The 25,851-nt window shown below is 43.3% G+C and overlaps 1 protein-coding gene across 4 annotated transcripts in view; it reads right to left on the bottom strand.

Moving 5' to 3' along the window:
- The window catches only part of IRAG2 (inositol 1,4,5-triphosphate receptor associated 2), a 35,540-nt gene that overhangs the window by 5,624 nt on the left and 4,065 nt on the right, over nucleotides 1-25,851 (bottom strand). For 3 of the 4 annotated variants that reach the window (XM_059473110.1, XM_059473109.1, XM_059473112.1), the window contains exons 6-31: nucleotides 25,712-25,790; nucleotides 24,626-24,784; nucleotides 24,077-24,194; nucleotides 23,743-23,793; nucleotides 22,570-22,647; nucleotides 21,943-21,999; nucleotides 20,052-20,111; nucleotides 19,907-19,971; nucleotides 19,718-19,817; nucleotides 17,675-17,788; nucleotides 17,308-17,409; nucleotides 14,527-14,690; nucleotides 12,968-13,088; nucleotides 12,362-12,524; nucleotides 10,513-10,574; nucleotides 9,538-9,603; nucleotides 8,659-8,767; nucleotides 7,420-7,567; nucleotides 6,527-6,608; nucleotides 3,042-3,088; nucleotides 2,894-2,958; nucleotides 2,691-2,795; nucleotides 1,160-1,242; nucleotides 963-1,035; nucleotides 201-255; nucleotides 88-115 (exon numbers count right to left, since the gene is read on the bottom strand). In XM_059473110.1, coding sequence (XP_059329093.1) covers nucleotides 88-115; nucleotides 201-255; nucleotides 963-1,035; nucleotides 1,160-1,242; nucleotides 2,691-2,795; nucleotides 2,894-2,958; nucleotides 3,042-3,088; nucleotides 6,527-6,608; nucleotides 7,420-7,567; nucleotides 8,659-8,767; nucleotides 9,538-9,603; nucleotides 10,513-10,574; nucleotides 12,362-12,524; nucleotides 12,968-13,088; nucleotides 14,527-14,690; nucleotides 17,308-17,409; nucleotides 17,675-17,788; nucleotides 19,718-19,817; nucleotides 19,907-19,971; nucleotides 20,052-20,111; nucleotides 21,943-21,999; nucleotides 22,570-22,647; nucleotides 23,743-23,793; nucleotides 24,077-24,194; nucleotides 24,626-24,784; nucleotides 25,712-25,790 — 2,354 coding nt within the window. The remainder of the gene's footprint in view (nucleotides 1-87; nucleotides 116-200; nucleotides 256-962; nucleotides 1,036-1,159; nucleotides 1,243-2,690; nucleotides 2,796-2,893; nucleotides 2,959-3,041; nucleotides 3,089-6,526; nucleotides 6,609-7,419; nucleotides 7,568-8,658; nucleotides 8,768-9,537; nucleotides 9,604-10,512; nucleotides 10,575-12,361; nucleotides 12,525-12,967; nucleotides 13,089-14,526; nucleotides 14,691-17,307; nucleotides 17,410-17,674; nucleotides 17,789-19,717; nucleotides 19,818-19,906; nucleotides 19,972-20,051; nucleotides 20,112-21,942; nucleotides 22,000-22,569; nucleotides 22,648-23,742; nucleotides 23,794-24,076; nucleotides 24,195-24,625; nucleotides 24,785-25,711; nucleotides 25,791-25,851) is intronic. The other variant, XM_059473111.1, reaches the window with a different exon arrangement.

Here is a 25,851-nt window from a genome sequence, read left to right as displayed (position 1 = left end):
AAGCTGGATCATTCTTTTACATACAAGGAGTTTATCTACAAGATCTGATGTCTGAAATACTTCAGGATACAAGCAGTTGAGACTTACCTCCACTTCCTTCTCATTTGGACAGTCACTGTAGGGGAAGAAAAAGAACTATGGAACAGACTGTGGCTTTAAATTCATACCTGCAGGTGATCACTGAAAATCAAAATACTTACGGCTCATTTTGCTTGGTTTTATCTCCTTTAATGCCACCTGCAGTGGGTGAACTCCCTGAGAAGAGACCAAAAAACCCATTTTCAGACCAAAGTGAAAAAATAGTCTCCCCAAACCAACCTGTGAGAGACTTTTAAGCTTCCACAAAACCCCCTGTTCAAGATTTACAGTTTTAAGCTCTCACCACTTAAAAGAACTCATGTGCCTCGGGTTCTGTTTGTTGTGAGGCACCACGGCACTGCCACCTGTACAAGGCCCCAAAAGTCAGTTGTTCAGGGCACTTCAGCTGCTACTTATTATTAGCATAGAAATGGTTAATTGAAGGTTTTTGCTTCAGGATGTGATGCAATTTACTACCTCACCAGCTTCTAATGATCTCCAAAGGCAAAAGAGGAGGTATGCCTAAGGAGAAAAAACATCCTGCTCCTCTATATCATGGATAGCACAGAAATGCTTCTCTTACAAATCTCTGGGGAGAATAAGAGTGCCAAAACTGTTTCAAATATCCCAACTCCTTTGCAGCTAAGAATTTTCCTCCTGTCTAGAGGAATGTGGAGCTGGTTAGATCAGTATCTGCAGAAATCAGAGCAGCACATTCTGCATGACACCACTGTTCTTCTAGTCATTGTGATCTCCAACTGCAGGTACCAAGCCCTAAAACATCACACTTGGTGTGGGACAGGCAACTCCCTGCACCTCTCTACACAGCTCTGGACTCAGCTTGTGCTCTAGAAACATGAAGGTGTCCAGCAAAACCCCCTTACCTTTCCTGCTGGGAGCCACAGCTAGTGCTTCTTCACTCCGCTCTTTGCTATTTCTCTTTTCCTGGTCCGCTTCCTAAGGGCACATCAGAGCAGTCAGAGCAAGGGAGCAGCCACACCACCCCTGGAGGGGCCTCTCCCCTCCTTTGCCACTGCTCAGCCAACCCAGCTGGGCTTTTCACTGTCACCAGCACTCTTACCAGGTCTTGCTTCAAAACATTTTGAAATACAGGCTTGTGTTCTTCCGTGGCCAGGGAGGATTCCCTTGTGATCTGACTTGGTCCTGTGAAAAACATTCCCAAATCCAAATGTAGCAATTCATAAAGCACACCCAGCTTCCAACATCCACCATTTTAGCCATGGGCCAACCGTGCTAAAAAACTGCACCAAATGCCATGAAATACCACTGAGAAAGAGAGGAGGCAGCGAAGAACACTATGAAGACACATAGGAAGAAGTATGATAACTAAGATTGGAAAAAATGGAATAAATCCCCGTAAGAAGTGTTATATGTCTACAGCTGAAAATATAATGTACTTCCTGTAGTTAAAGATGCAGGAGTTACAGTAATATTCCCTTGGATAAATAAATTTTATATTTTGCTACCAGCATGGAGATTGTTTTGTTGGTGGTGTGTTTGCTGTTTAAAGAGGCAGTTTTTAATTAGTATTTATACCTTAAAACAATTAAGAATATTTTGTTTCCTTCTCTGTTTATGCAGTCACACAGCTGTGAGCCAAAGCAATCGCACAGAGAACAACAAAAAAAAGAAAAAAAGCAAAAAATCCAGAAAAACTCCAGCTTCAAGTTGGAAGCCTGCAAGGGGAGATTTATTAGTTCTAGTATTAGGAACACTTTCTTTTCAGAGATGTGCAACAGATAACTGGACTCTCAGACTTTAAAGCTATTGAGACTTCTTTATATCTGTTCTGCATATCTGCTTCCTCTTACTAAAGGCACCTGGATGACATATGAAAATTAACAGTAGAGGGAAATTAGTAGAAAGAAAATGCTTTTAAATGATGAGACAGAATAAGATTTCAGGAAGATAGTACTGAGGAAAGAAACAAAGCCAAACAAGAAACTGTAGTCTTATATTGAGGTAAAGATTAAAAAGATATTATAAACAAACACACACAGGTATTCTGCGCTGCTTATTCAGATCAGCTTCACAAAACCAGCTTAAATACAGTGTGTACAGATGCTCCAGTTTTGGTTTGATTTTATAGTTTTTTAGTGGAAGAAAATCACGAGAGTTGGTAAAAATCTGGTGGGTGTTTATGGCTCTAGCAAAGACAGAACAATATTCAAATGCCTCTACCCTCATCTCGCCTCTTGACCCATCCAGCTTCTTGTGCAACAGCCTTGAACGAGAGGAAAGTGCTTAGTGGCACTGTTGAACTAAATAGCTGTTTAAACCCACAAAAACATGTTTTCTCTTGTCAAAATGGTCTGGGATTTTGTACCCACTCACTGTTTTACCAGCTGAGCAAGCCCCAAGATCTCACCAAGTTGTTTCATGCTCCCTTGCCTGCAGTGCTGCGGTAAGAGGGGTAAAAAACTTCATTCCTACTCAGCTTCACAGAGGCTTGAGAGCACTGGCAGGTGAAAACACTTGCAAAAGTAGAAATTCTCATGTAGCTCTTACTCAGCTTCCTCACTTCAAAGATGTGCTGGAAGCAAACTGTTTCCTCCAAGGGTGAGCAACAGGCAGTGCAGCCACCACCGTACCTGCCACGGGAGCAGCTGGCTCCTTGCTGCTGCTTGGCTCCACTGCCACATCTTCCCCTCTCTCATGTAAGCCCTTGGATGAGCTTTCCTCCATAACAAGGCAGCCTGCAACACCAGACAGCAGAAACACAGCTTTCTTTGTTCAGTAAACACACAGACTTGGGCACATCCAAGACTCCCAGTGCCCCAGGTTAAGGACTCACCTGGTACCGGTGCTGTGCTTTCCACTGAGGATGCAAGAGCTTCTTGGGCTGATGGTAAGTGATCACTGCCAAAACAAAACCCTTTCAGATACTCATCCACATGATTCAGATCTTAATAAAGTCTTTTAAATCTTGCACAAGACCTGACCTGGATGCGATCAGCATGGCTGGTGGTGTTGACTCCTCACAGTCAATCTTCACAGAGAGAGAAAGAAGAGTGAGTATCAGAGGGTTAATGCCAGTATAAAACTTGTATGTCAAAACTTTAACTTTCCCAGCTGTGCCTAAACTATTCCAGCAGTGAAGAACTAGCTGGTAAGTTCACAGAATCACCAACTAGTCTGAAGCCATCTCAGGAATGTTGTATTCAGAGAGGTGTTTTTGTTCCCCACTCTGTGGTTGGCTCCTAACTCACATCTTCAATGACCAACAAACACATTACTGCACCACCACTGCTCCATCTTAACTCTCCATCAGAAGAGATCCATTTTTGTGGTCTGGAGCCCAAAACCTACAGATGAGGTACACAGGGCTTCACCTGGCTGTAGAGATTAGCCTCATTAGGTAAAAGTGTCAATAGTCACAGCATGAGCAAGCAAATGGCTCAGAACACTTGTGTGCTGTGCTGTACAACAATGTTATATATGACAATTACCCAGCCCCTTCAGAGGCCTCAAGCCTCCCTGGTGTGCAAGCAGCAGAGGAACAAAGCAATTAAGAGCTGGCAGTTTTGCTCATGTTCCTCTAGTTGCCACAGTGCGGTTTTGGACCTGAGCCTTATCACATCACAGACAAAACCAATATCCTCTTGAGGCTTTGAATTTCGAGGGAGGTGCTATTTGTGCAATGTCCCTCTTCTGCATTTCACCCTGGAGAGCTCCAGCTCGCTCATTCAGTTGTTGGGTTGGTCTCTCTTTATGGCTGAAGATACAGGGGGGAACTGATGAGGTTCAAAGGGTTAAATTGGTAATGACTTGTGCTGAATTACACCCACTGTTGAAGAGAAGTGCTGAACAGAAAACAAAACCAGCACAAACTCCCCTCCTCTCTCCAAGAGGAGAAGGAAGGAGGGCAAACAGCTCCCTCCACAGCAAGCACCCAAGAGCACTACTGAAGTGTGTGTGGAGAAACAGCAGAAAAACCACATCAGCAAGTGACTGCCTGTGTTCTTTTATCTTTCCTACCCCCTTCAAACACCCTCAGAGGACACAGGAAACCCAGCAAATGAGAGCAGGAGGTATCCAAGGGCCCTGGTCATTCCCAAGAGTGACCAACTGCTCCCAGCATTAGGAAGTGCCTTTTCCCTCCTCCCTGCCCTGGCAGGGCTGCTCTTGCACAGCCCTGGCCCAGCCAGGTGGATGCTTCCCCTAATGCAAATTCAGGCTATTTTTATTATTATTATTTGAATTCTCTCATAAGTTGAGGAAGTGCAGCAATACATATGCCTTGTTCAGGACATTGTGTCTGCAGAAGTATTAGGGAGGGAGAATACCATCATGTTAGAAAGAAAAGAAATCTAAAGGGCTTTTAAAAGTAACACACAGCACTCAAGCAAACAGAAAAGCCCTTGCATCACCTAGAACTGAAGTGACACATTATGCTACATTACCTGTATCTGCCCAGATGGGCACATGCTCAGTGATTTCTGTTTGCAATGAAGGAAAACCCTCAATTCGGTTTTTAAAACCCTAAGCTGGCTGCCAGGATTGCACAGTCCCATGGATTCCACATAAAGGAAAAAAATATCTCCAATTAAAGAGAAACACCACATTCTAGATGTCTTAATAAAATAGAATCACACAATGGTTTGGGTTGGAGGGGACTTTAAAGAGCAAAGTTCCAACACTGATGGCCAAGGGACATCTTCCACTACCCCAGTTTGCTCAGACCAACATCCAACCTGGCCTTAGACACTGCCAGGGATGGGGCAGCTGCAGCTTCTCAGGGCAGCCTGTGCCAGGGCCTCCCCACCCTCACAGTAAAATCTGTTGACAGAGCATTGGAAAATGGCACAGTCCTTTAATGAGGAAAAACAGCCAAAGAATATCCTGAAGCCCATCCCTTATCACTTTTCCCACATCCATCCCTCTAGCATAATAATCCAAGGGTTCTCTATCTCAGCCCATGAATTCTGGCCACAGTCTTGTACAACTCCCCCCAAACAATCATTAACATTTGGAAGACCTGTCAGGTTTTCAGGCTGTGGTACAACTTCCACATTTATAAAGCCAAACAAGAACAAAAAGCCCAAGTTTCACTTGGCTCTCAAGTGCTCCTTTATTAAGTAGCCCCTGAGCTTCTATGGTGACAATGATTTGACACAAAAAATTTGAGTTACTTACAATCTGATCTGCTCAAATACATCTGCAACTGCAGAGTAATAGAACTCCAAAGAAAACTAGGGAAACTTTTTGTACTGAATAAGGATATGCAACTTTTCCTACATGCCAGTGTTTTGAACAGATACTGGGCACAGCCCATTTGCCTTTTCTCTAGGGCAAGCTTAAACATTTACATTTCCCCCCTTCAGAACATTCATGTGCAAAGCTTGTACTAAAAAGTGATAACAAGGATGGAGAGAGACATTTTTGAGCCCAGCTGGAATTACAGAAAGCCCCAGAGCAACAAAGCACAGATGTTTCACACACCTTTGCACAGCTGTGACTTTCCAGGAGGACTGGATAAGTAGGAACCCTTGAGAGGATCCTCTTTAAGGGCACTTAATAGCAGCACAAGCTGGGAGTCCTTCACCTGCTCTGCCCCAGTGTGCTGAAACCACAGAGTCCCCAGCACTCTTACTTTCTACCCACACTGCACTCTTTCTGCTTTGATTTACCACTACAACCAGACCGTCCTGTACTCACAGGTACCACACACCAGGCAGGTTCACCCTGAGGCTGGCTGCTCTGTGGTCCCAAAAGGTTATTTCCAGGTTCATAGAAACCACTGATCAATATTCTTCCACCATCCCCACCAATACAGGAGTTTGTAAGCTCATTAGGAGCCCTGTGTGGTGGAGCTGAGGACTGAGGCACAGCTTAGGTGTGCTGAGCTGCAGCTTCTCTTGCTGCTGCCCCAGGGAAACTGCAGCTCGAGCTCTAGATGCAGGATTCAGGGCAGCAGTGAAGGCATAGCTGAGTACACCAGCTGAAGGAAAGCTCCCCTACAGCAAAGATGGCATTTTTCAGCTGTTACATGGTGCCTGTGGGAGGAAGTGCAAAGAGAGGCAGTACTCCCAACTGAAGCATCTTGTGGCTCCTTGCAGGTGGAGAAAAGGAGTGAAAACACTCCGTTCTTGCCTGGCAGAACCAATTGTCACTGCAGAACCAGCACTATCTCCACCCTTGAAACCACATTTAAAACACTCCATAGCTAAAAGCATGACCCAGTTTTTGGGTTTTGATGTTCAAGACACAAAATATCAAGACATTTCATTTTATAACCTAGGTATTGCAGAAGCATGCCCAAAGAGAAGGGAACATCCCCCACAGCACCCTGCTGACTGGTGCCAGCTCCATCCACTGAGGAGCAGTGCTGATTTATAGCCGAGCCATCTGCACCTGGGTCTGAGCAAGGCATGAAATGCTCAAGCCTGTTCAAAACCACATCTCGGGCATCAGAGCCAGCACTCACCTCAGCAAGTGAAGAGTCCATCATTGTAATGGAAACAGGAAGGTCTGCATCAGTGTAGTCATCAGCAGAGCATATTTTCCACCTGGCAACACAGGCTTTATTTGCATATTGCCCAAACAACAGAGAGATAGAGTGCCCATTTTCCTTAAGCACACAACAACTGAAGTCACCACTCTCTGTGCAGTCAGTCAGCTGGTCTCTTAGGGAAGGAAAAATTCATCACCGACATCAATCCCTCCTCCCCCAAACAGCAAGAACCACCATCAGCCCTTTTCCCAACCTCCTCCACACTGCACTATTCCACAGAAAACCAGTGGCAAAAGCTTTGAGAGCTGCTGAGTCTCTTGCTGCAGACTGCCTGCTTCTGCACCTTCAGGAACATCCTCATCTTTTAAAATATTCACTGCAATTCACTTCAGCTTTCATAATCTCAAGCAGTTCAATCTCTATTTTAAAGACCTAAGGAGGCAGCTTGATAGGCAAGGACCTCAGAATTCCTGCTGTAAGCTCTGCAAAAGAAGAAAAGTGACTCCTCAAAGCCAATAGGATTTTGGCACCTAATGGCAATACCAATTGTTAAATTGGTGTTAATTGTTAAATTAGAGTTAAACATGGAATATAGACATGATTTTGGCATTCTTGTCTCAGTTCTCCAGCATGAAATAGAAACCCCATCAGGGTATTTGGCTGGTTACCAGCAGTTCCAGTAAAGAATTCTGGTAGCTGTGAACAGAAGCAAAGTGCTGCCCTGGATCCCCATGGGCTGATCACCAGGTGTCCAGTATTCCCTCTAAGGGAGGGCCCTGCAGCTGAACCCAGCACATGCAATCTGCTAGACCCTGTTGACTCTTCCCCCCACCTTGCACCCCAAAAGGGTGATTACACCACCTTACCTGCATCCTCCTGAGGTCACATCTGAGCTGGACACGTGTCCCACATCATGCCTCTCCAAGGTGCAGCTGCCAGAGCTCTGCCTGCAAGGCTGATCCCAGCTGTGCCCAGGAGGGTTATTTGGGCAGGAGGTCTCCAAGGTCAGAGCATCTGGTGAGAAGGACAAGCATGAAGAGAGGTGGTTCTTGGCAAAGCTGGATTTAGCTACAAGTTTTTTGTTAACTCTAAAATAATCAAGAAGCAGACCAATCAAGCAGAGATTTATAATGAGGCAATTTCTATCTCGGTAAGAAAGGCTTTGGTTGTGTGGCCTCAACTTGTTCTGTAGATGGAGAGTTCGGCAATGTGTAGCAAAGGAAGATTTGCTTCCACTCCCATCAATAATGCCTGGAATTACACTTGAACATGTATATTCTGTGTGAGAAGAGCCTCTGTGTGGTACCAGCTCACTGCTGGGAGAAACATTTGTGTGTGAAATCCCAAATGCAGCACCCTGCAGCTCTGCAATGCATGGCTGTCAGTGGCTGCTTTTAATCCTCATAAGGCTTGAGAGTTGCAGGGAAGTTCAAACAACTCAGGAGTGCAGAAAAAGGCAACAAGTACAATCTGCTGGGAAAGGTGGGGTGGTCAGCCTGGAGAAGAGAAGGCTGAGTGGACAGTGGCACAGGCTGCCCCAAGCAGATGTGGCTGCCCCTGGATCCCTGGCAGTGTCCAAGGCCAGGCTGGATGGGGCTCTGAGCAAGCTGGGATAGTAGAAGGTGTCCCTGCCCATGGCAGAGGGGTTGGAATTAGCTGATCTTTCTAGTCCCTCCCCAAACCATTCTCTCACTATGATTTTATTCTCAGTAGCTCTGTTACTGCTCAGGTTGCTAAACCAGACTCAGCTCAGTAGCCAAGGAGCAGGACAGTGCAGTCAGAGGGAATGGGAAGAACAGAACTCACACCCTCTGGGCCCAGACTGACAAGCATCCTGTCAGGAATATACTTGGATGTATAATTTATCCCAATAGTTCCTGAAGATTTTGGGAGCAGTCTGCCAGGTTGACAGACAGCCACCTCTTCAGGCCTTTCACTGCAAGCACTGTAATCATGGTTCAGACTCCTGGATTACATGCAGAAATAGGTTAAAGCCCACAACAGATTCTCCACATTCCAGCAGCACACTCAGCACTACTGAGACTGTTCTGCCAACTCTATTTCAGGTGAGAGACAGAGAAATGTCCAACGCTACCAGGTCTTACCTAGCAGAGGGGAGTTGTGCCAGCGTGAAGCACTCAAGGGTAGTGCCCAGGGAAAGTCAGAGTACAAGGTGGGTCCCTCATTCCATGGTCTTTTGGAGCAGTGGAGCTGCTAATTGAAAAAATAAGAAGTGCTTCTGTTCCACTGCACTGAATACATTAATGCCACCAACTCCCCCCACACACAGGCATCTGCATAATGTAACACCAACAGTTACACAAATACATCTTTCTGTGGCTTTTTTGTCAAGAAAAGCAGAAGAGCTCATATCTTTAATGGGCAGAACAGTTACAGGAAGAGGCAGGATAATGAAACTTTGCACTTGCAACAAAACGTGTTGGTTCAAGCTAGGTCTGGAAATAAACCCTACAAAAGCAGGCAAGATGAGCCTGAGAGGAGAACCAAAGTAGCCACTCAAATCCTGTGAAGGGAGTAAAAAGAGAAAACAAAGAAAATAATCCAAAACACACTATTTCAGCCAAGCCAAGAGGTGTCATCTGAAGATGGCATCTGAGAAGACTCCTGAAACAACATGTGCAGAGCTGTTTTTGACCTAAGGTTGCTTCAACAATGAAAAATGGAAAAGAAACTGGAAGAAGTGCCATCTTCAGACTCTGATGCTTCTCAAAAAGCAATTTATCACATGTGTGTTGTGCTTCAGAGGAACCCAGCTTTGCAATATGTTTTTGTACACCTGTAAACACCTGCATGCACATACACAGATATTGATCTCAAATTATTTTTAAAGAATATTTAACTCAAAGTTTCTCATGAGGAACATTATTTATTCCCCTGAGGTAATGAAGGGAAAAACCCCCACCCAAATAAACCCAGCATCCCATTTTAAGAGGCTCAGCAACGATCACAGCAAGCACACTTACCTTCCCTTTTATATGTGCAGCTACCGTGGGCAGCAGAGCGCACTCAGACTCTGACTCTGCACAGCACTGTTGTAATAGAGAGAGTTTAAGGCAGGCAGGTAAGGAAAAAAAAAACCAACAAAAAAAGGAGAAGGAGCACTAGACCACTGATTCTGAGCAAAATGAAACTGTCTTCCCAACTGAACTACTTGCAGCTATCAGTTGCAAAACTGCAACTACAAAATCCTGAAGCTGTTTGCCCTTGCCACCTTCAGCCTTTAATTCTGCAGACCCTCATGTACAAAGTTTTATTCATGTGCAGATGGCCCAGCTTTGACTCTGCTCCTCTGATGCTCCTGTCACAGCCTAGGAGACATTTCAGGACCTTCTGTTTGATGTTAAATACCTTGTTGATCTGTGCTGAATCCAGAGTGCTCAGATCCTGAGCTATAGTGTTCCTTACTAGAGCCAGTTGGGAAAAAAGTCTGTCCACAATGTTCCCCCCCTCCACCCCCTCCCAAAGTTGAGGCAAGTAATTTTATTCAAAGCAAAGCCCTCCAGAGTTATGTAATCTCCAATGTATTTCTCCACAGAGGGCCACAAAGTTAATAACTGTTTCACTGCCTATTCCAGTGTCTGGGTACTGAAAAAAACCTTACATTATGAAATTTTAAACATTTGTTTTCAAGCCTGTCTGCAGAGTGGGACAAAAATCACCAGTGCATCAGGGAAGGTTTCCCTCAGCCCCTTCTGATACAATCACAATTGCTCACAGTGAAGACCAACACCACACCTGTAAGTCCTGACACATTTTTCCCAGAAGGCTGAATAAGGAAAATAACGTGCAGATTTGTACATACAGCTTGTGTACATGTTAGGAAAGAAGATACCAGGTGCTGTCAAACTGTTTGCAGCTGTTCTCAGCTGTGTTGTCCTTCCACCAGAGCCCTTCCTGTGCAAGCCCACCTTTCCTGCTGCCAGCAAAGGGCACCATACCTGGCACACCAATTCACAGAGACGCCTCTGCAGCAGTTCCCATCTCAGGGCATTAGCAGTTGCTATGAAGAGACATTTACAAGTCTAACAGGGCTCCTAACAACTTGATAACAAGCAGTCCAATGTTACAGCATCTCTAACTACTCCTTATCAGAATTTACTAGAGTTTGCATTAGCCTGGTTAAGCCTGCAACAGCGTTTTCAAAGGAAAGAGAAAACACTGGACATCTTCACCCGCAAATCAAGGGCAAAGCTTCCCCACATCATTAGTGTTAGGATGCCACAGTTCCCTGTGGAAACAGATCCTTCACTTACAGCTTGGGGGAAGAGAAATATTTGTCCTTTCCAGCTGACATCCTGTACAGAAGTTTTAAAGTCCACGGGCTTTGTATTTAGAAGCATTTTCCCCTCTTACTGTGCAGGTGGGAGGAAGTAGGGGGTGGAATGGGTAGGTGGGCAGGAGACCACAGCCCAGCCCTTCAGTCAGAAGAGGCACCAGACCTGTCTGCCTTTCTAAAGGAACCAATATAAAGCATTTTTATTATTTTGTTCGGTGCCAGTCTTGTTTGTCAGCCCTGTTCTTCAAAATGCTTTGCAAATTATCTACACACCTGCCAGTTTATCTACAGAAAGATTTCTGTAAAGTAACTGGAGTAATTTAAAGCCAAGGTCCTAATAATTTTCAGGATGGTGGTTCTTTGGGGGTTGACCTTTTTTTAGGGGGGTGGTTGATTTAGTCACAGTGGCACCAGTCTCCCATATCTGGGGTTTTCTCTTGATCTACCCAAGCTCACTTTGCAGGAGAGCATCTATTCAGAGATGGAAAATGACAAACTATTTCCACTGTCATGCCGCTTGCTAAGAACAAAATAAAACAGCTGCATGGTTTGTGGGAAGCATGAAAGCAACATGAGCACACACATGAACACCAAATCACTGGTCAGAGTGGGGCAGGCACGGTTTGGGGCTGTTTCTGCCAATATCAGTGCAAAGTTGTGCCTTAGAGCTAAAGCAAAGGGTCCCAGGGAGTTTTCCTGGTGAGACAAACTGTGGCTTCACACGGAGTTGTTTGCAGTGCACACATATTTGTTGGGCATATATGGTAACTGTGTGCCTGAGGGCAAAACACTCAGAGGGCTTAAATCAGTCAAATCCCTTTTCTCTAGGAAAGTGATCAGATCCAGGGTTAGGGAAGAAAAAGGCCATGTGTTCTGGATTCAGACCTCTGCATTATTTAAATGCCCAGGTTATTGAGGTGCTGATGTCAGGAAGTGAGTCACAAAGAGGCAATATGAAGTTTCCATGGCTCTGTGGCAGAAGTTGCACGTGTACGAGGCAGTGACAGGATTGCTTTCCACTGAAGAGAGCAGCCTAACACCACACAGCTAGTCAAAAACACAGAGCAAGCACAACCAGCAAACAGAGCAGAGAACGTACAAAAATCAAGTCTGTTTGGTTCAGGAAGGTCAAGAAATAGGGATGGCTTTGTTAGGTATAAGGTGGGGAACAGCACTTTTGGTAAAGCAGTACCTGTGCCATATGTGGAATTACTAATCCCCCTTCCTAGGACTGGGGGTTTTGTTGGGAGCTTCTGAAGCTTTGGTGGATCCCAACACCCACTCCTTAGGATCCCACCTGCTTCTCAGCTCAGATGGTGGCAGATCTCTTCAAGGAGAAGGAAAAGTAGAAAAAAAGGGGGGGAAAAAATCCCAAAACAACAAGCAAGACTCCACAGAGCGTTTTACTGTATGACCTGCAGATCAGTCCTATTTTCCCTTGATGTAACTAAACCCTGAAGTACTTGCCCATGCAAAAAGTGAATGCTGGCACATTTCCAGAAGTTACTCACTTTTGTGGTCTTCCACCTTCTCCTGAAGCAGTTGGCAAGTGCTTTCTAAAGCAGCATTCACATCCCTGAGCTTCTGCTGCTCAGAAATGGCTTCCTCCAACTTGCTTTTCAAGGATGCTGCTTCTTCACGAAGAGAGTGAAATGCTTCAGCTTGATCCTCCGCCTAGGCACAAAACAATATTTAGGGAAAAAAGAAAGGAATAAAAAAAATAAAATAAAGCAGCCTGGCTAGCACAAGAAGGCTCTACAGTTCATGTAAATGAAACCAAACTGCATCTGTTCTTTCTCAGGAAGTGATAAAGCTCCCTCTGAACTTCTGCATTTTTACGTTGGGGTGGACTGTGTATGGAAGCTATTTTTGGGTGCTTTTTTTTTCCCCTCTTTTCTCTTTTTTTTTTAAGCCACCACAAATATGCAATGCTGCCTCTTTCATCAGCAAACTGTTGTCACCACCCCCTCAAATTTTACTTCCTCTGCTGGTTCCACTGTTGCAGGGAGGCACAGCATTCGGAACGCACGATTCCCTTCCCCAGGGCAGCCGCGCGTCGGACGTGGCCCTCGGCATCTCCTGCTGCCCCACACAGAGGGAACTGGGCTGCCCCTTACATGCTTGCTGATGTCCTCCAGCTGCTTGTTGGCTTTTTGCAGCTCTAGACACAGGTCTTCTGCCTGGCCACCTGCCAAAGTTTCTTCTAGTAGCTGTTTGGCAGTTTCGACCCTGCGCTGGCTGCGGAGCGAGAGAGAGCACAAAGCACAACCCATTAATGACATTTCAGAGCAGGCTGGCCTGGGAGGTGACACCCTCTGGATGCTGGGACACGTACCAAAAGTCAGCTGTCACACACTGCAGCTCCCCAGGACCCAGCACCAGGGAATCAGACATTTTTCATCTTTTTTTTTATAGCAGGAAGGAGATGAAGGCTTTCTGTAACATTGCTGGGTACCACAGGAGAAGCACCAGAGAACTGGCAAGAAGCAAGAGTTTAGTGGGGCAAGCTTTTGCACTTGGGACAGCAGAATGCATTTTCTCAGGGTTTGGGAGAAATAGTGGTTAGATATAGAGGCAGTAATTCTATAAAAAGATACCCAGGAGCTATTACTGCTTCAATGGATTGATTTCTTCACATTTGAGAGGGAATTTCATTTGACAGCAAGCAGATGCCATCAGAACTGGTGCTAAAGAGGATGGCTTTCAATAAAGCCCTTCTTTTCCATTGCAGAAACCCTTGCCCATTTCCTCTCTAACTCACCTCAGGGGTTTTTTTTGGGTGGGGGAGGGAGGGTTTGGGGTTTGTTGTTATTGCTTTCATCACAATTTTGACACAGAGACAGCTTTAAGAAACCAAGGCATCAGTGTTTTTATCAGCTCTTTTCCAGGTGGAGGGAGAGCATGTAATGGGTGGTTCAGTGGAAGGTAAGTCAGGCAAAAGTATGGTACAACTGCTCTGCATCAGGTCTCAGGGCTGCCAAGCCCTAGGAACATCCCAAACCCAGGGATGGGGCTTGGAGCAACTTGGGATAGTGGAAGGTGTCCCTGCCCATGGCAGGGTCTTTGAACTGGATGATCTTTAAGGTCTTTTTCAGCCTAGGCCATTTTATGATCCTATTTCTAAGATCACAAGCCACAGAAGGAACCATATGCCAAAAAAGTCACATTTTCATATTCAATGACAACTCATTGAAGCTACACCCTTGGGGAATTGAGATAATGTCTTCCCTGAGCCTAGCAACTGTATCCCAAAGCAAAAATACCTGCAGAGAGATATTTAGCAGCTCTCCTGCTTCATACAATCCCAGCAGGTTTTTTAAGGGCTATACCTGCTCAATGGGCAGTGCCCTCGTGCTTTAACTGCTCAGTCTGTGGTCTCCCTGATGTTTTCAAAGGGACTTTCAAGGCTGTACATCAGTTCACTCACAAACCTTAACTCCTACACAGTGCAGACCTTGTGCTAAAACCAGATCTACTCTCCAAAACAGAAGACCATTTCCTCTGTGAAAAAAACCTAAGAATTCAGTAGACTTTGTTCCACTAAAAAACCCACCCCAAAATAAGATACTCAACAGCTATAAAAAAAAACCCCAAAACCAAATCAAACCAAAAGAACCACCAAGCCAAAACCCAACCTCCCCTCCCCAAAAAAGACAGAGATCCTTTGAAGGAGTACCTAGCAGAGAGCTTTTTCCTTAGGTGAAATTCTTCTGTCTTGGTTCTCCTCAGGTTGTCTGCCACTCGAAGAAAATCCTCCTCTAAGGACTCATTGCATTTCTCCAAAAGTTGGAGTTTCTGGGTCCAAAGATGTCTTTTTTCCCCTAGTTCTTGCTTGAGGGCCTGTGGAATTTTGAAGTTGCCATGTGGTTAGAGGAGGAACAGAACCAGAGAATGAGCCAGAGCCTTAATTTACATGGTGAGAATTGAGTTCCCTGCTCCACCAATTAATATCATCACCTACATCTCACACTACCAGAGTAAAGATGAAACTCCACCAGCAAGGTGCCCAGATACAGCAACAAAACCCATAGCTCCTAAGAGGATATTTTAATAAAGATTATCTTGCAGGAAGCTCTCAAACTGATAATTTCAGCTTCTGCAGCCCTTTCCTCAAAGTACAACTGAGTCCACTGAGTCCAAATTGGGTTTGTATTACAGCAAAATTAATTAAATAACCAAGAACCAACAAAACCCGTTTGCTGTATATGTTTAGCAGATGATCTGTGCCAGAGATGACCCCCACCATGAAGGCTTTTAGATTTACCTCTGGTTTGTTGGAGGGAAAAGGGTAAAAATTAAGTGTTAGGTAAGACTGAACTCTCTATTTCTCTGAAGAGTGACTTTCAGTAAAAAGTCCTGAGAAGAATCCAGTGCTCTCTCTCTGACCTTTCTCAACTGAACACATGAAAGAATGTCCTCAGCTTTTAAAGAATGCTTAGTGAGAGTCAAACAGAGGTCAGGAAAGAATGAAGTTTATATTCCTGGGATTCTGCAGCAATTCCAAGGGGAAAACATCAATCTTACAAATACAGGCCACATTATCTGCATGCAAGTTGGAGTCTGATGCTCGTGAGCTCCAAATAAATAAAAAAAAAATAGCACATCATGCTTAAAAAAGGAAGAAAAAAAAGCAGTTTTTGCTGATAGGGCTCCTAGGATGACATGGGATGTGACCATGTGCAACTGCCCACATCCTGAGGGTCTGTTCCTCAGCCAAGGCAGGCAGCACTCACTTGTAGAAATACCACAATTTGACACTTAAACAGTATAGGCTTTTCAGAGCACATGTACCAGTCTTATCTCACAGCAGAAAAGTGAAAAATATTCTGATGTCACTATACACACTTAGATATATATATATATGCACACTTGAGGTTGTCTTTATATCTAATAGCCTTTAAAATATTTTTGAAAACACTAAACCCCAGCAAAACATGTCCATAATAATTTTTATAGGAAACGGTGGGCAAGGCTTCTGGTGACAACTTTTATTAAGCAGCTAATTAAATCTTGGACCATGCACTTTCTCTGAGGTTGGAAGAAGCTACTTTGAATCTCCCTCCCCTTTTTTTTGATCTACTGGTCTTCAGCTGCATGCCAAAATTTCACACATACCTGGCTTGTTCTGTCTAGGTGGAGATAATTTTTGACATGAAGTCACTTCTCATCCCCTATGGGACCTTTTAATTTTAAAGGATTTTTTTTTCCTTTCTTGATCCTCTGTTAACTCAATTTCCAAATACATCACTCTTAGGAGCCAGAGTAGGATTCATTTGCCACAATCAACTCCAACTCCTATACCAAAACATTTTAGCTTCACATGTTTAACAGGAATATGATCCCAATGTGAGTGTAACTTCACAAGCATTTTTCAGCTCTGACAGCTTTGCAGGAGGAGGTTTCCAGTCAAGATCAAAAAGCTACAGCAATTCACAAGCCAGCAGTTTGCTAGAGTCTACCCAAAGTCACATCTGGTTGAAGAGAGGATTGCACCTTCTCTAAGGAGAAGGTTTCAGGATTGAGCTGAAGTTATAAAAACCCTGGCTCCAGGACTGGATGGCTCCCAGTGGTTGCTCCAGCCCTGCCCAGGAAGGCAGAGGAGGCCCAGCTACATCATTGTGTAGCACTAGAGGAAAAAGAAGGGCAGCTTTGTCCCCAAAGAAGCAAAACCTCATGCAGCGCATCCCCTGGTGGCATCAGCTGTCACCCAAGGGAGAGGAATTGTGGGCTTTGACATCCATTAGGGAACTGGGAAACAGCATTAATGTCCAGCTTGGGCTTGTTGGAGCATTCCTAACAACAGATCAGCAGAAAGGAGCAGGTCAGAGAGAAAGTCACATCCAATAAGATGCATGGAAATGTCAGAAATTGTGCTGTTACAGGGGAGAGGAGGAGGGAACAAAAGTGTTTAGTTGTGTCCACAGGCACTTGCCACTACATAGGGAAGATGTTTTTACCAGTACCTTGAGCAAAAGTCTGTGCTTGCAGGCCTCACCAGAGGTATGAGGAGTAGGAGAAATACATTATGCAAGATTAAGTTATAAAACAAGGTTTTGTTGAAATTTTTCCTGCAGAATATACCCAGTAAAACCCGAACTCCTCACCTTTCACAACAAATAAACCCTATGGAGGCTTTGATTTGGAAATTTGATTATAAAGCCTCCTTTGCTTTTTGACCTGGTTTGTCTTCCCTTTCCTTCAAGCAGAGTTTTAACTAAAGGAGCTCTTGCACAAGACAAGCCAGCAAGAGCACAGCATGTAAGTGAACAGAAATAATCCTCTTCCTCCTCAGAAAACCCCAGTAAAGAAGATATTTCTCTCCATACAGCCATCTTTGGCCCACAGATGGATTCTATCTCCAGTAATAAACACACAGCATGCAGCAGCAAGATACCCACCTGAAGTTTTTGCACAGCCCCACTGTTTCACTAAATGCTTCAGAGAAACAGTTACTCACCACAAGTTTTCTTTCCCAGGCCTGTTGCATGTCCTCATCGGGATCTTCTACCCATTCTAATGAAGCCATGACAAGTTCCTCTGCTTCAAAGATTTCCTTTTGCTGAAAAAAAAAAATAAACCCCAAACCAACCTCCCCAAACTCCATGATTTTCAGTGCACATCTACAGCTCTGCCTAGAATTACCCAGGATATAAATTAGTGTTAGAGTAGGTGCCAGGTGATCTTGTTAAACTATGACCCCCTCCAATCTCAAACTATTCTTAGTTTTCCAGAAGGAGCAAACAATCTGATTATCAATGCCTGGAGAATTCCTAATTAAATTGCTGATCAAAGACAGCAATATCCACATAAGCTTTGCTACTGACCAGGTTTTTCATGATGGTCTTGAATTTTTCTCCTGTATATTCAGACCCCTGAAGCAAATGCTGCACTTCACGATCCAGTGTTTCATCCAGGGATGCCTGTTCAGTCCTGATAATCTTTGGAGAGATGGAAGAGCCAGTGAGTTTGTTTTGACATCCCCTTATTGCAAACCAGCAGCAGTGACATTTAGACTTTCCTGAAGTACCCCTGCTCTGTATTTACCAGAAGGTCAGAGCTACCAAAACTTGAGGCTCGGAAAAACTTTTCCAAAACCATCACATCAACAAGGATTTTAAAAAAATGAAAAGAACGCAAGCCAGCTAAGCTGCTGAGTGATCCAGTGTAAATATCCCTGCCAGGGCAGGCAAGAGGAAGTCAGTAATTAGTTATCTTGATCCACAGGAGTCGTTACCAAGTGATGAGTAAGCAGAGCCCTTCCTTACAGGTGACTCCACAGAATCGTGTCTCTGCACCTTTGAAGGGCAAACACAATGACTCACTGGGCTCTGGGGAGCTGCAGTATAGGATGATACCTAACTCCTCAGAGCTGCCTAGCCAAGCCTACATCTCCTTCCTGGGCCTGAAGTTTTTGTGTATTTGTACATTTTTGTTGTTGTTGCTACATGTGCTAACTCTTTGCAAATGCACCTTACACAGAAGTAAGCAGAAATCACTCAGCAGCATCTCTGCTGTCAGCTGTGCTGCACAGCTCATATCTGAAAGGAAAGCAGCACACAGGGAAGGATGAGACTCCATGGATTGTCCAAGGAAATGGGAACAGAATAGCTCACCTTAAGATCAGAACCAAAGCCATAATTGTAGCAGGATGCTCTGCCTAAAGTGGTGTAAAACAGCTTCAGCCATACCCTACCTGCAAAAATCATCAGTGGTGGATTTATAAGGGGGGGGGGATCATGCTGCTGTTGGTGATGGAGAATGCAAAGACCAGCCTGATTCCTTGATCCCAAAATTAAAAATTCTGAGGATGTGAAGAACAACATTTCCTGCCTCCTGGCACCAGTGAGGAAGTGGCAGGAGAAGCTCCTGACAAGGGACCCAACTGAGCTGGCACAGCTGGCCTGGAAAGATCTGACAGTCAATCACTTTCTACCATAAAAACTCAGCCCCACTTTTTAAAGTCAGGGCTTCTGACACACCCCTTCTAGCAGGGTGTGTGGGGAGATCCCTCCCTCAAGTGGGGACACGCCCTCAAAGTTACTCCTCAAAGCTGAACAAAAGATTTGTCCATGATCATCAACATGGGTAAGTAATAACAAACTCTATTTAACAATTATTAGCTTGGAAATTATTGGTTTAATAGCTAGTGCACTGTGTAAGTAGCCATAAGTAAATAATTCTGATTAAGGTATTTTAAGCTATTTATGTAAATAGAAGACCATTATTAGACTACTTTATTCATTTCAATATATTTGGTTTGCCATTAGAGATGTTTATCAGAGTTTCTTAGCAGTACATTAGATTAGGACCCAACGACTTTATTGAGATGCTCACTCTAATGCTGAATTTCCTTTCTCACTACAGTCAACTTCAAAGAAAAAGAAGTCTCCTCTTTCACAAGTGAAAAAGAATCATTGTTCATGTCTGGTGTAGGCAGCACAAGAAGCAGACTGTCATTTACTTTCTGCAGCATAAAAGCCTTCACATACTGGAAAACTGGTATCTTCTCCCATCTATCTGTTCTTCTGCCAGCTAAATGCATGACCCAAGCTCCTCCAGATTTACTGGGTGGAGCGGTGGGGGGGGGGGGGGTGGAACTGGATAATCTTTAAGGTCCCTTCCAACCCAGGCCATTCTAGGATACTATGAGCAAATATTTTATATCTACAAGTGTTTTGTTTGCTATTCTTTGGACTTTCTCCAAGGTGCTTGGAACAATATTGCAACCTTCTCACTCTGTGTTTACATGCTAGGATTAATGGCTTCAAATTCCAGAGTTATCTAATCATTTACAGGCAATGAGCTTTGTTCTGCCTCTGCTGATGCAAGACAACTAGGAAGAGATTAAATTAGGGTTTAATCCATACCTCAGAAGACTCTGCAAGCTCCAGTTCACAGTGCAGTGTGCTCATCCCTTCAGGAATATTGCTGTTAAATTTATACAACAATGGTAAACTCAACCCATGCCTAAAAGAAGCAGGGGAAAAAAAATACATATCAGTCTATTTTGGATTTCTGATGAACTGCCTTTCCTGGGATTTGGCCACAGTACTCACGAGATCAGCTCTTGCTGCATGTGTTGGATGTTCTCCAGCAGTTTATTTTTTTCAGCTCTCAGTGTCTGAAATATCCATGGGCTTTGGTGAGAGGCTGACTTTGCCATGCAGAATCAGCACAGGCCAAACCCAACCCAGCCCATACCTCTATGATTGAGGAATACTCCACAATGGTTAACTTGAGTTCCTTGATGTCCTGCTCCTTCTGCAGAGATTGTTGAGAAAAGAACAACAAAAAATTATATTCCATCCTACATCACAGCAGTAAAATGTACAGTTTAGCTTGAACAGCAACCTGACCATGACACAAAAATAGCTGTGAATTTAAAAGAATACAACAAGTTACCTTGAATTTTAACTAATAGAAAGCACTCAGATGACCTTTCCTACCTAAACTCTGAAATTAAGGAGACAAACACTCTTCTCCAAGTGTTGTACTTTCACATATTACTCAGCTGGTTTCAGGTCCAACAGATTAAACTAGACAGCAATACTCTAGTTTTAACTTAAAATATGACCTATATTACATGCCAGCATGAGTTTTAACCCCAACTGACCCTTCAAGCAAGTTGCAATGTTTCAAGTTCACTTGTTTTTCATTATTAGAGTATGGCACCCCATAGATTAAACACAACCCAACAGAAAGGCTGAGAAAGAGCCAGCTCTCATGGTAGGACTGAAGAATTAGTAGAAGCATCACCTTTCTTAGCAACTAGCAATTAACTCCAGTCAGCTTATGCCACTCCAATAAAAGACACTGCACAGACAGCAGAGAATTTATAAGAGAAAATAGGAAACTAGAGTAGGAGCTGTTGTCCTCTCTCACTTTTATGAGTTCTTCCTACTCTCTCTTTAAAAATCATTGAGGATTTTGAAAGAGATGAAGTGCACAGAAAGCTAAGCAGGAAAAGTGAGGTTATAGAACCAGATTATCTTAATGACAACAAGTTTCCATGCCAGTTTCTTCAAAATTATTCCAACCACTCACATTTATCCACATGTAATCTAGCAGTCTACTTGCAAAATTTCCATTTAGTCAATAGATTAAGAGAATCTTGTTGAAATAAGATTATACTACAGAGCTCACAAAAGCTTTGAGTCATTAAAGTAGGAGAAAGTAAAAGCTACTTAAAAAAAAAAAAGACTTCAATAAATTAGTGTCCTTAAGCTGTGTCTAGAAAAACAGCCAACCAAACCAAAACTATTAAAGCACTCAGTACAAAGTTATCAGCTGGATCACACTCCAGTTCAGTTCTCTTTTTTACTATTTTGATTCACCTGCAGTCACTTTGCAGGGAGCCCAATAGTCAAATATTTTAGCAGAGCATGCTATAAATCTCCTGATAAGTAGAAACTCCACTGGCATAGAAAGCTCTTTGCATAATTCATGAATCCAGAGAATGCCAGCACATTTGTATGGTCTTCTAGCTTTGTTTTCTAGTATAAAATGCATGTTTAAAAACATCTGAAATGTTCACTCCTCAGTAAAGCCTAGATAATTGCACCTCAGCAATAAAATGACAAATTTCCTTTTCCACTGGGCTCCAAGTCACAATTTCTAATTTGACACAAACAATTTCAATAAGACATGAAGGGAAAGGCCTTCTGTAGCTCCCTGCTGAACAAAGTAGCCTTTAGGAGTTTCTGGACATATTGTCTGAAGTTTGCAAGTTTGTTTTAAAAGGTTGTGACTAAAAAAAAAAAAAAAAAAAAGAAGAAAAAGGCAAGCAAAATCCTGAAACCTTTAATTATGCTGACTCATAGGCAGGTCCTAAATAGAGCTCGCCTACTTTGAAGCCATTTATAGGATCAGGTTCTGCAGTGGGAGAAGAGTAGAAATCAAAGAGCCATAGTGAATACTACTGCCTTGCCTTTTTACAAATCTTCCCATCAGTACAGACCAGAAACCTGGGCCAGGGGAAGCTGTCCCTGCCCAGGGCATGGGGCTGGAACAAGGTATCATTAAGGTCTGTTGCAACCCAAATTATTCTCTGATTGTGTGGTTTTCAGTCAGTACTGAAGTAAAAGCAACTAACCTGGATTAGGCTTGCCTCTTTATTTGCCACAGTGGTCTCATAGATACGGGTTTGCATCTGCAGAATGAAAAAATCAAAAGTAAACCCAGCCATCATTACAGACCATAATAAGAGTCTGTTCCTATTTCCTACAACGAAGGGAAAAAGAATATCAATGTTCCTTACTTAGAAAAAACAAATTCTTCTTTAAATACCTTGTGTGGTGTTTGTTTCAAAGTACAGATCTTGTACCCAGCAAAGAGTGAAAGCATTCTTAACTTCCAGTCACTTTTGTTTCCTCTCATCTGTCCAGGCCAATATTTTCAGCAACACCTCTCAAAGCATGACCTTAATGTATTTTCTTGAGTAGTGAGGGAAAGGTATCCAAAAAAGTTTAACTTGGAGGAAATAATGAAACTGTGGATTGTTTCCATCAGCCTAGTTTTTAGCCTCCAGACAGGAACTTCCTTGGTGAAAGCTGTCACACTCTCCAAGCTATTATCTCACTGCAGTCCTTCAACACAGAGGTTCAGGACCGTTTGCCTTCCAGCAGCAGAAACCCCCCCTTTGCTAGACCCAAGTAAAATCCAGGTTGACTTTTTATTCCTCTTGTTTTGAAGTGCTTACTTGAAGCTTTGAAATGCTTACTTGAAGCTCTGCTGCATTTTTAGACAGCTCTGAAATCTTCTTTTGCAGCCCATTGGTGTCCATGCTATTCCTAATAATCTAAACAAGACAGTGTTTAGGCACAGCTGAGTGGATTGACAGCTTATTATTGAAGAAACCAGGCAAAAATGACATCTCCACCCCTAAGCTGCTGCCTACTCTCAAGCAGTACCAGCATTTGTGCACATACATTCCATGTGTTTGCCCCACCAAAACTGCCTCTGCTCCTTTTCCTGCCACCCAGAGCACCAGTAAAAGAGAAAACCCTTCAAAATGTGATTTATACCCACTGCCAGACCCAGAGAGCTAAAGAAAAGTCAGCCCTGCAGCATGAGAATTGTTTTCAGAAAATTGTAGTTTAATAGATATTTGGACTAAGGAAAGACTGATCTGAAGGTGCTGATTTTCTTTACTATCTTTTATTTAACCTGTTTCTCCATTTCCCCCTGAAAAGTCTGAAATACAGTCTGTAAGCAAGCATTAAAAAACTATCACCTGACAAAAACCGGTTTATAAAATAATTGCTCTGATGCAGTTAAAAAAAAAAACAACAACAACAAAACAGAAGGAATGAACAGCTCTTCTCTGAATAAAAAACAAGCTTAGGGATTCTCTGCTTATGGAGCTGCATTCCCTAAAAGCCTCCTGTAGGTCCTTGGCCAGTGTCAATGGATCCATCTGTGATGGAAGATCCCATCCACACCATTTTTAAATTATTTCTGTTACTTATTTTTGGCATTACAGCTCTATACAAAATTACTCCTTTGGATTTAAGGGAGGAAAACAGAAGCGAATATGAAATGATAAAGTGTTGGATGGAGATTGTTTCAATATAGAGTTTGTCTGTTTATAGCTGTGGGAACCAGAAAAACATAGAATTTGCCTATAAATACATTGAATTTGCCTATAAATCTTGGAAAAAAGGTGGTGGGGGAGAAGTAGTTTGTCTGTCCCTATGCTTCCCTAACCCCATATCCTTACTCACCCAGCAAGTGGAAAATAAAAAGCACAATGCAACCTCAAGATAAAGTTTTATGACAAATCAGCCTTTTAAAGTGTTAGATATTTTGATAATCTAATTATCATGCAAGGCTTCAAAGTATGACAAACATTTAATTTCTTAATGGCAAGAACATGTCAAATTATTTGTTTTACCTCTTCCTGGAGAGAAGTAACTTTGATGTTGAGAGACCGATTTTCTTTTTCCTGATCAAGTTTATGGGAAAAAACAAACAAACACAGAAAAAGAGAAAAACAAAAGAATTGGTTTCAGCATGTAAGCAGCAGATCACAAACACATTGTGTGGTGTTGAATCCTTTTGTTTTGGAGAGCACACAAACAGGGGAGAGCTGAGGCTGGTGCAGCTCATGAGCCTTCACCAAGGCACAGAGAAGGTCTTACTTTTGATTTTTAACAGCCTGAGCAGCCACACCACTGTTACAGCAAGGTGTGAGGTGCTGTACAAGGGAAACAAGGAAGAGCACCTACTAGCTGTCTGTTGTGGCAGAGAATCTGCTTTCTTTCCTCTTCTGACACGTTCAGGTTGTTTCTTGCTTCCTCTAGCTCTTCTTCCAGGGATTTGATTTTCAACACAGAGTGCTGGAGGCTGCACAGGGGGAAGCAAATCCACAGAAACTTCAGCCAGGTAATGTTGGTTGTTTAGACAGGCTGCAAACAGTATTTTTAGAAGCCACCAGGGACTTATTTTTTGGCATGACACTTAACAGAAGAGCAACAATCAAGCTTAAGCCCATAATTTCCGTCCAGGAAGCAAATCTCATGGTTTTACTTCCTTTTTATCACCCTCTTCCAGTCTTACAGCAAGGGATGAAACCCCATCCGAGACAGGTGGATGCAAACAAAGCCACGTTAAATATGTTAAAAATTTAGCTCATTACAGTTAAATATAGCAGGTTACCTGGGCACAAATTCATCTTTGCAACACTTCATGGCTTATAGTTGGAGAAACCATTTCAATTCAGTATTCAAGATCACAGCTCTGCCCATGGCAGGCCCGGGGCCATCAGAGTCCCCTACCTTTTTAATTGTTGACATAGATGCTCATTATCTGCCAGGAGCTTGCTGTTGGTCTCATCCAAACCTTCCAGGGTGAGCTTCAGCTTGTTGTTCTCCTCCTGAAGCTTCTGGTTGTTGTACTGCAGGTCCGCAAGGCAGGTTATCAAGTCAGAGGTCTCCCTGTCCCAGTGAAAAAGCCAGGCAAGAGTGAGAAAGGTGATTTCATCTACTTCAGACCTTTAAAGCATCCTAGTGCACTGATTAGAGGTGAGATGAGAGCCCACAGAGGACTTGTGATGCTGCAGTGTCCAGTCATTTGCTCTGCACAGAGATAACAGGGCAGCTCTAAGTCTGTTCTCCAGTTCTATGGGTATCAAGAACTTTTGGTTTTAAGCATTTTTCTGCTCCCTACAACTGGGGTTTGCTGTCAAAAAGTGCCACAGCTGGATGTCTGCATGAGAGTGCTTTAAGATTTTGCTAATCACCTCATGACTAGTGATGCTTCTGTATTCACTCTGCAATTTCTGGATCCTTGCTTTTCCCCCAAGCCATCCCCCACCTTATGCTTTCAACCAAAACTTAAATGAGAATCATTCTTTTGAGATCCTGAAAAATTATAGGAAAGCTTTAGAGAGCAGATGTTGGATTTCTGCCTAGGCATAAGCTACAAATGAAACTTCTGCTCCTTGTTAAGTGCTTTGCCATTAACAGTCCAAATCACAGGCTTCATTGCTACTAGTAAAAAAAAACAAAACCAAAACACCACACAGAAAAACCACTCCAACAACAAAAAAACCCACCTCAACAAGCTCCCTGTCATAAGAAAAACAACCCCAAACAGATAGGGAAGGACATGACAAACATCTGACCACAGATTAAAAAGGCAAATGGACACAGAAGCACCAAGATATAGGTAGGATAAAATACTGGCTGTCTTTCAAGTCTGACCAGAAGAAAATGACAGCATCAAGAGCTCCAGCAGACTGAGGTGAGCATTAAAATCCCCAAGGGCTCCAAGTTTCAAAATAAGGGCTCTTGGAATTTCTGTCAAGTAGTTTAAAGCCAGGAGTACTATATTCTGAGAAAGAATTGCTTAAATGGACTCACATGTCTCCTTTAGACACATCACCTCCAAAGGCCTCCAGGCTTCCTGAGGTAACATTCATCTGAGCAAGTGACTTGTCAGCTGAAAGAGGTGAGGGCTTTGGTTATAGAGCAAGAAAGTGGAACTTTCCTGAACAGAAACA

This window comes from Ammospiza nelsoni, chromosome 5 (assembly GCF_027579445.1).
Source record: "Ammospiza nelsoni isolate bAmmNel1 chromosome 5, bAmmNel1.pri, whole genome shotgun sequence".
NCBI classification, from domain to species: Eukaryota; Metazoa; Chordata; class Aves; order Passeriformes; family Passerellidae; genus Ammospiza; species Ammospiza nelsoni.
Note: the sequence above shows the minus strand (reverse complement) of the source record. Positions and strands in the feature narration are given on the sequence as shown.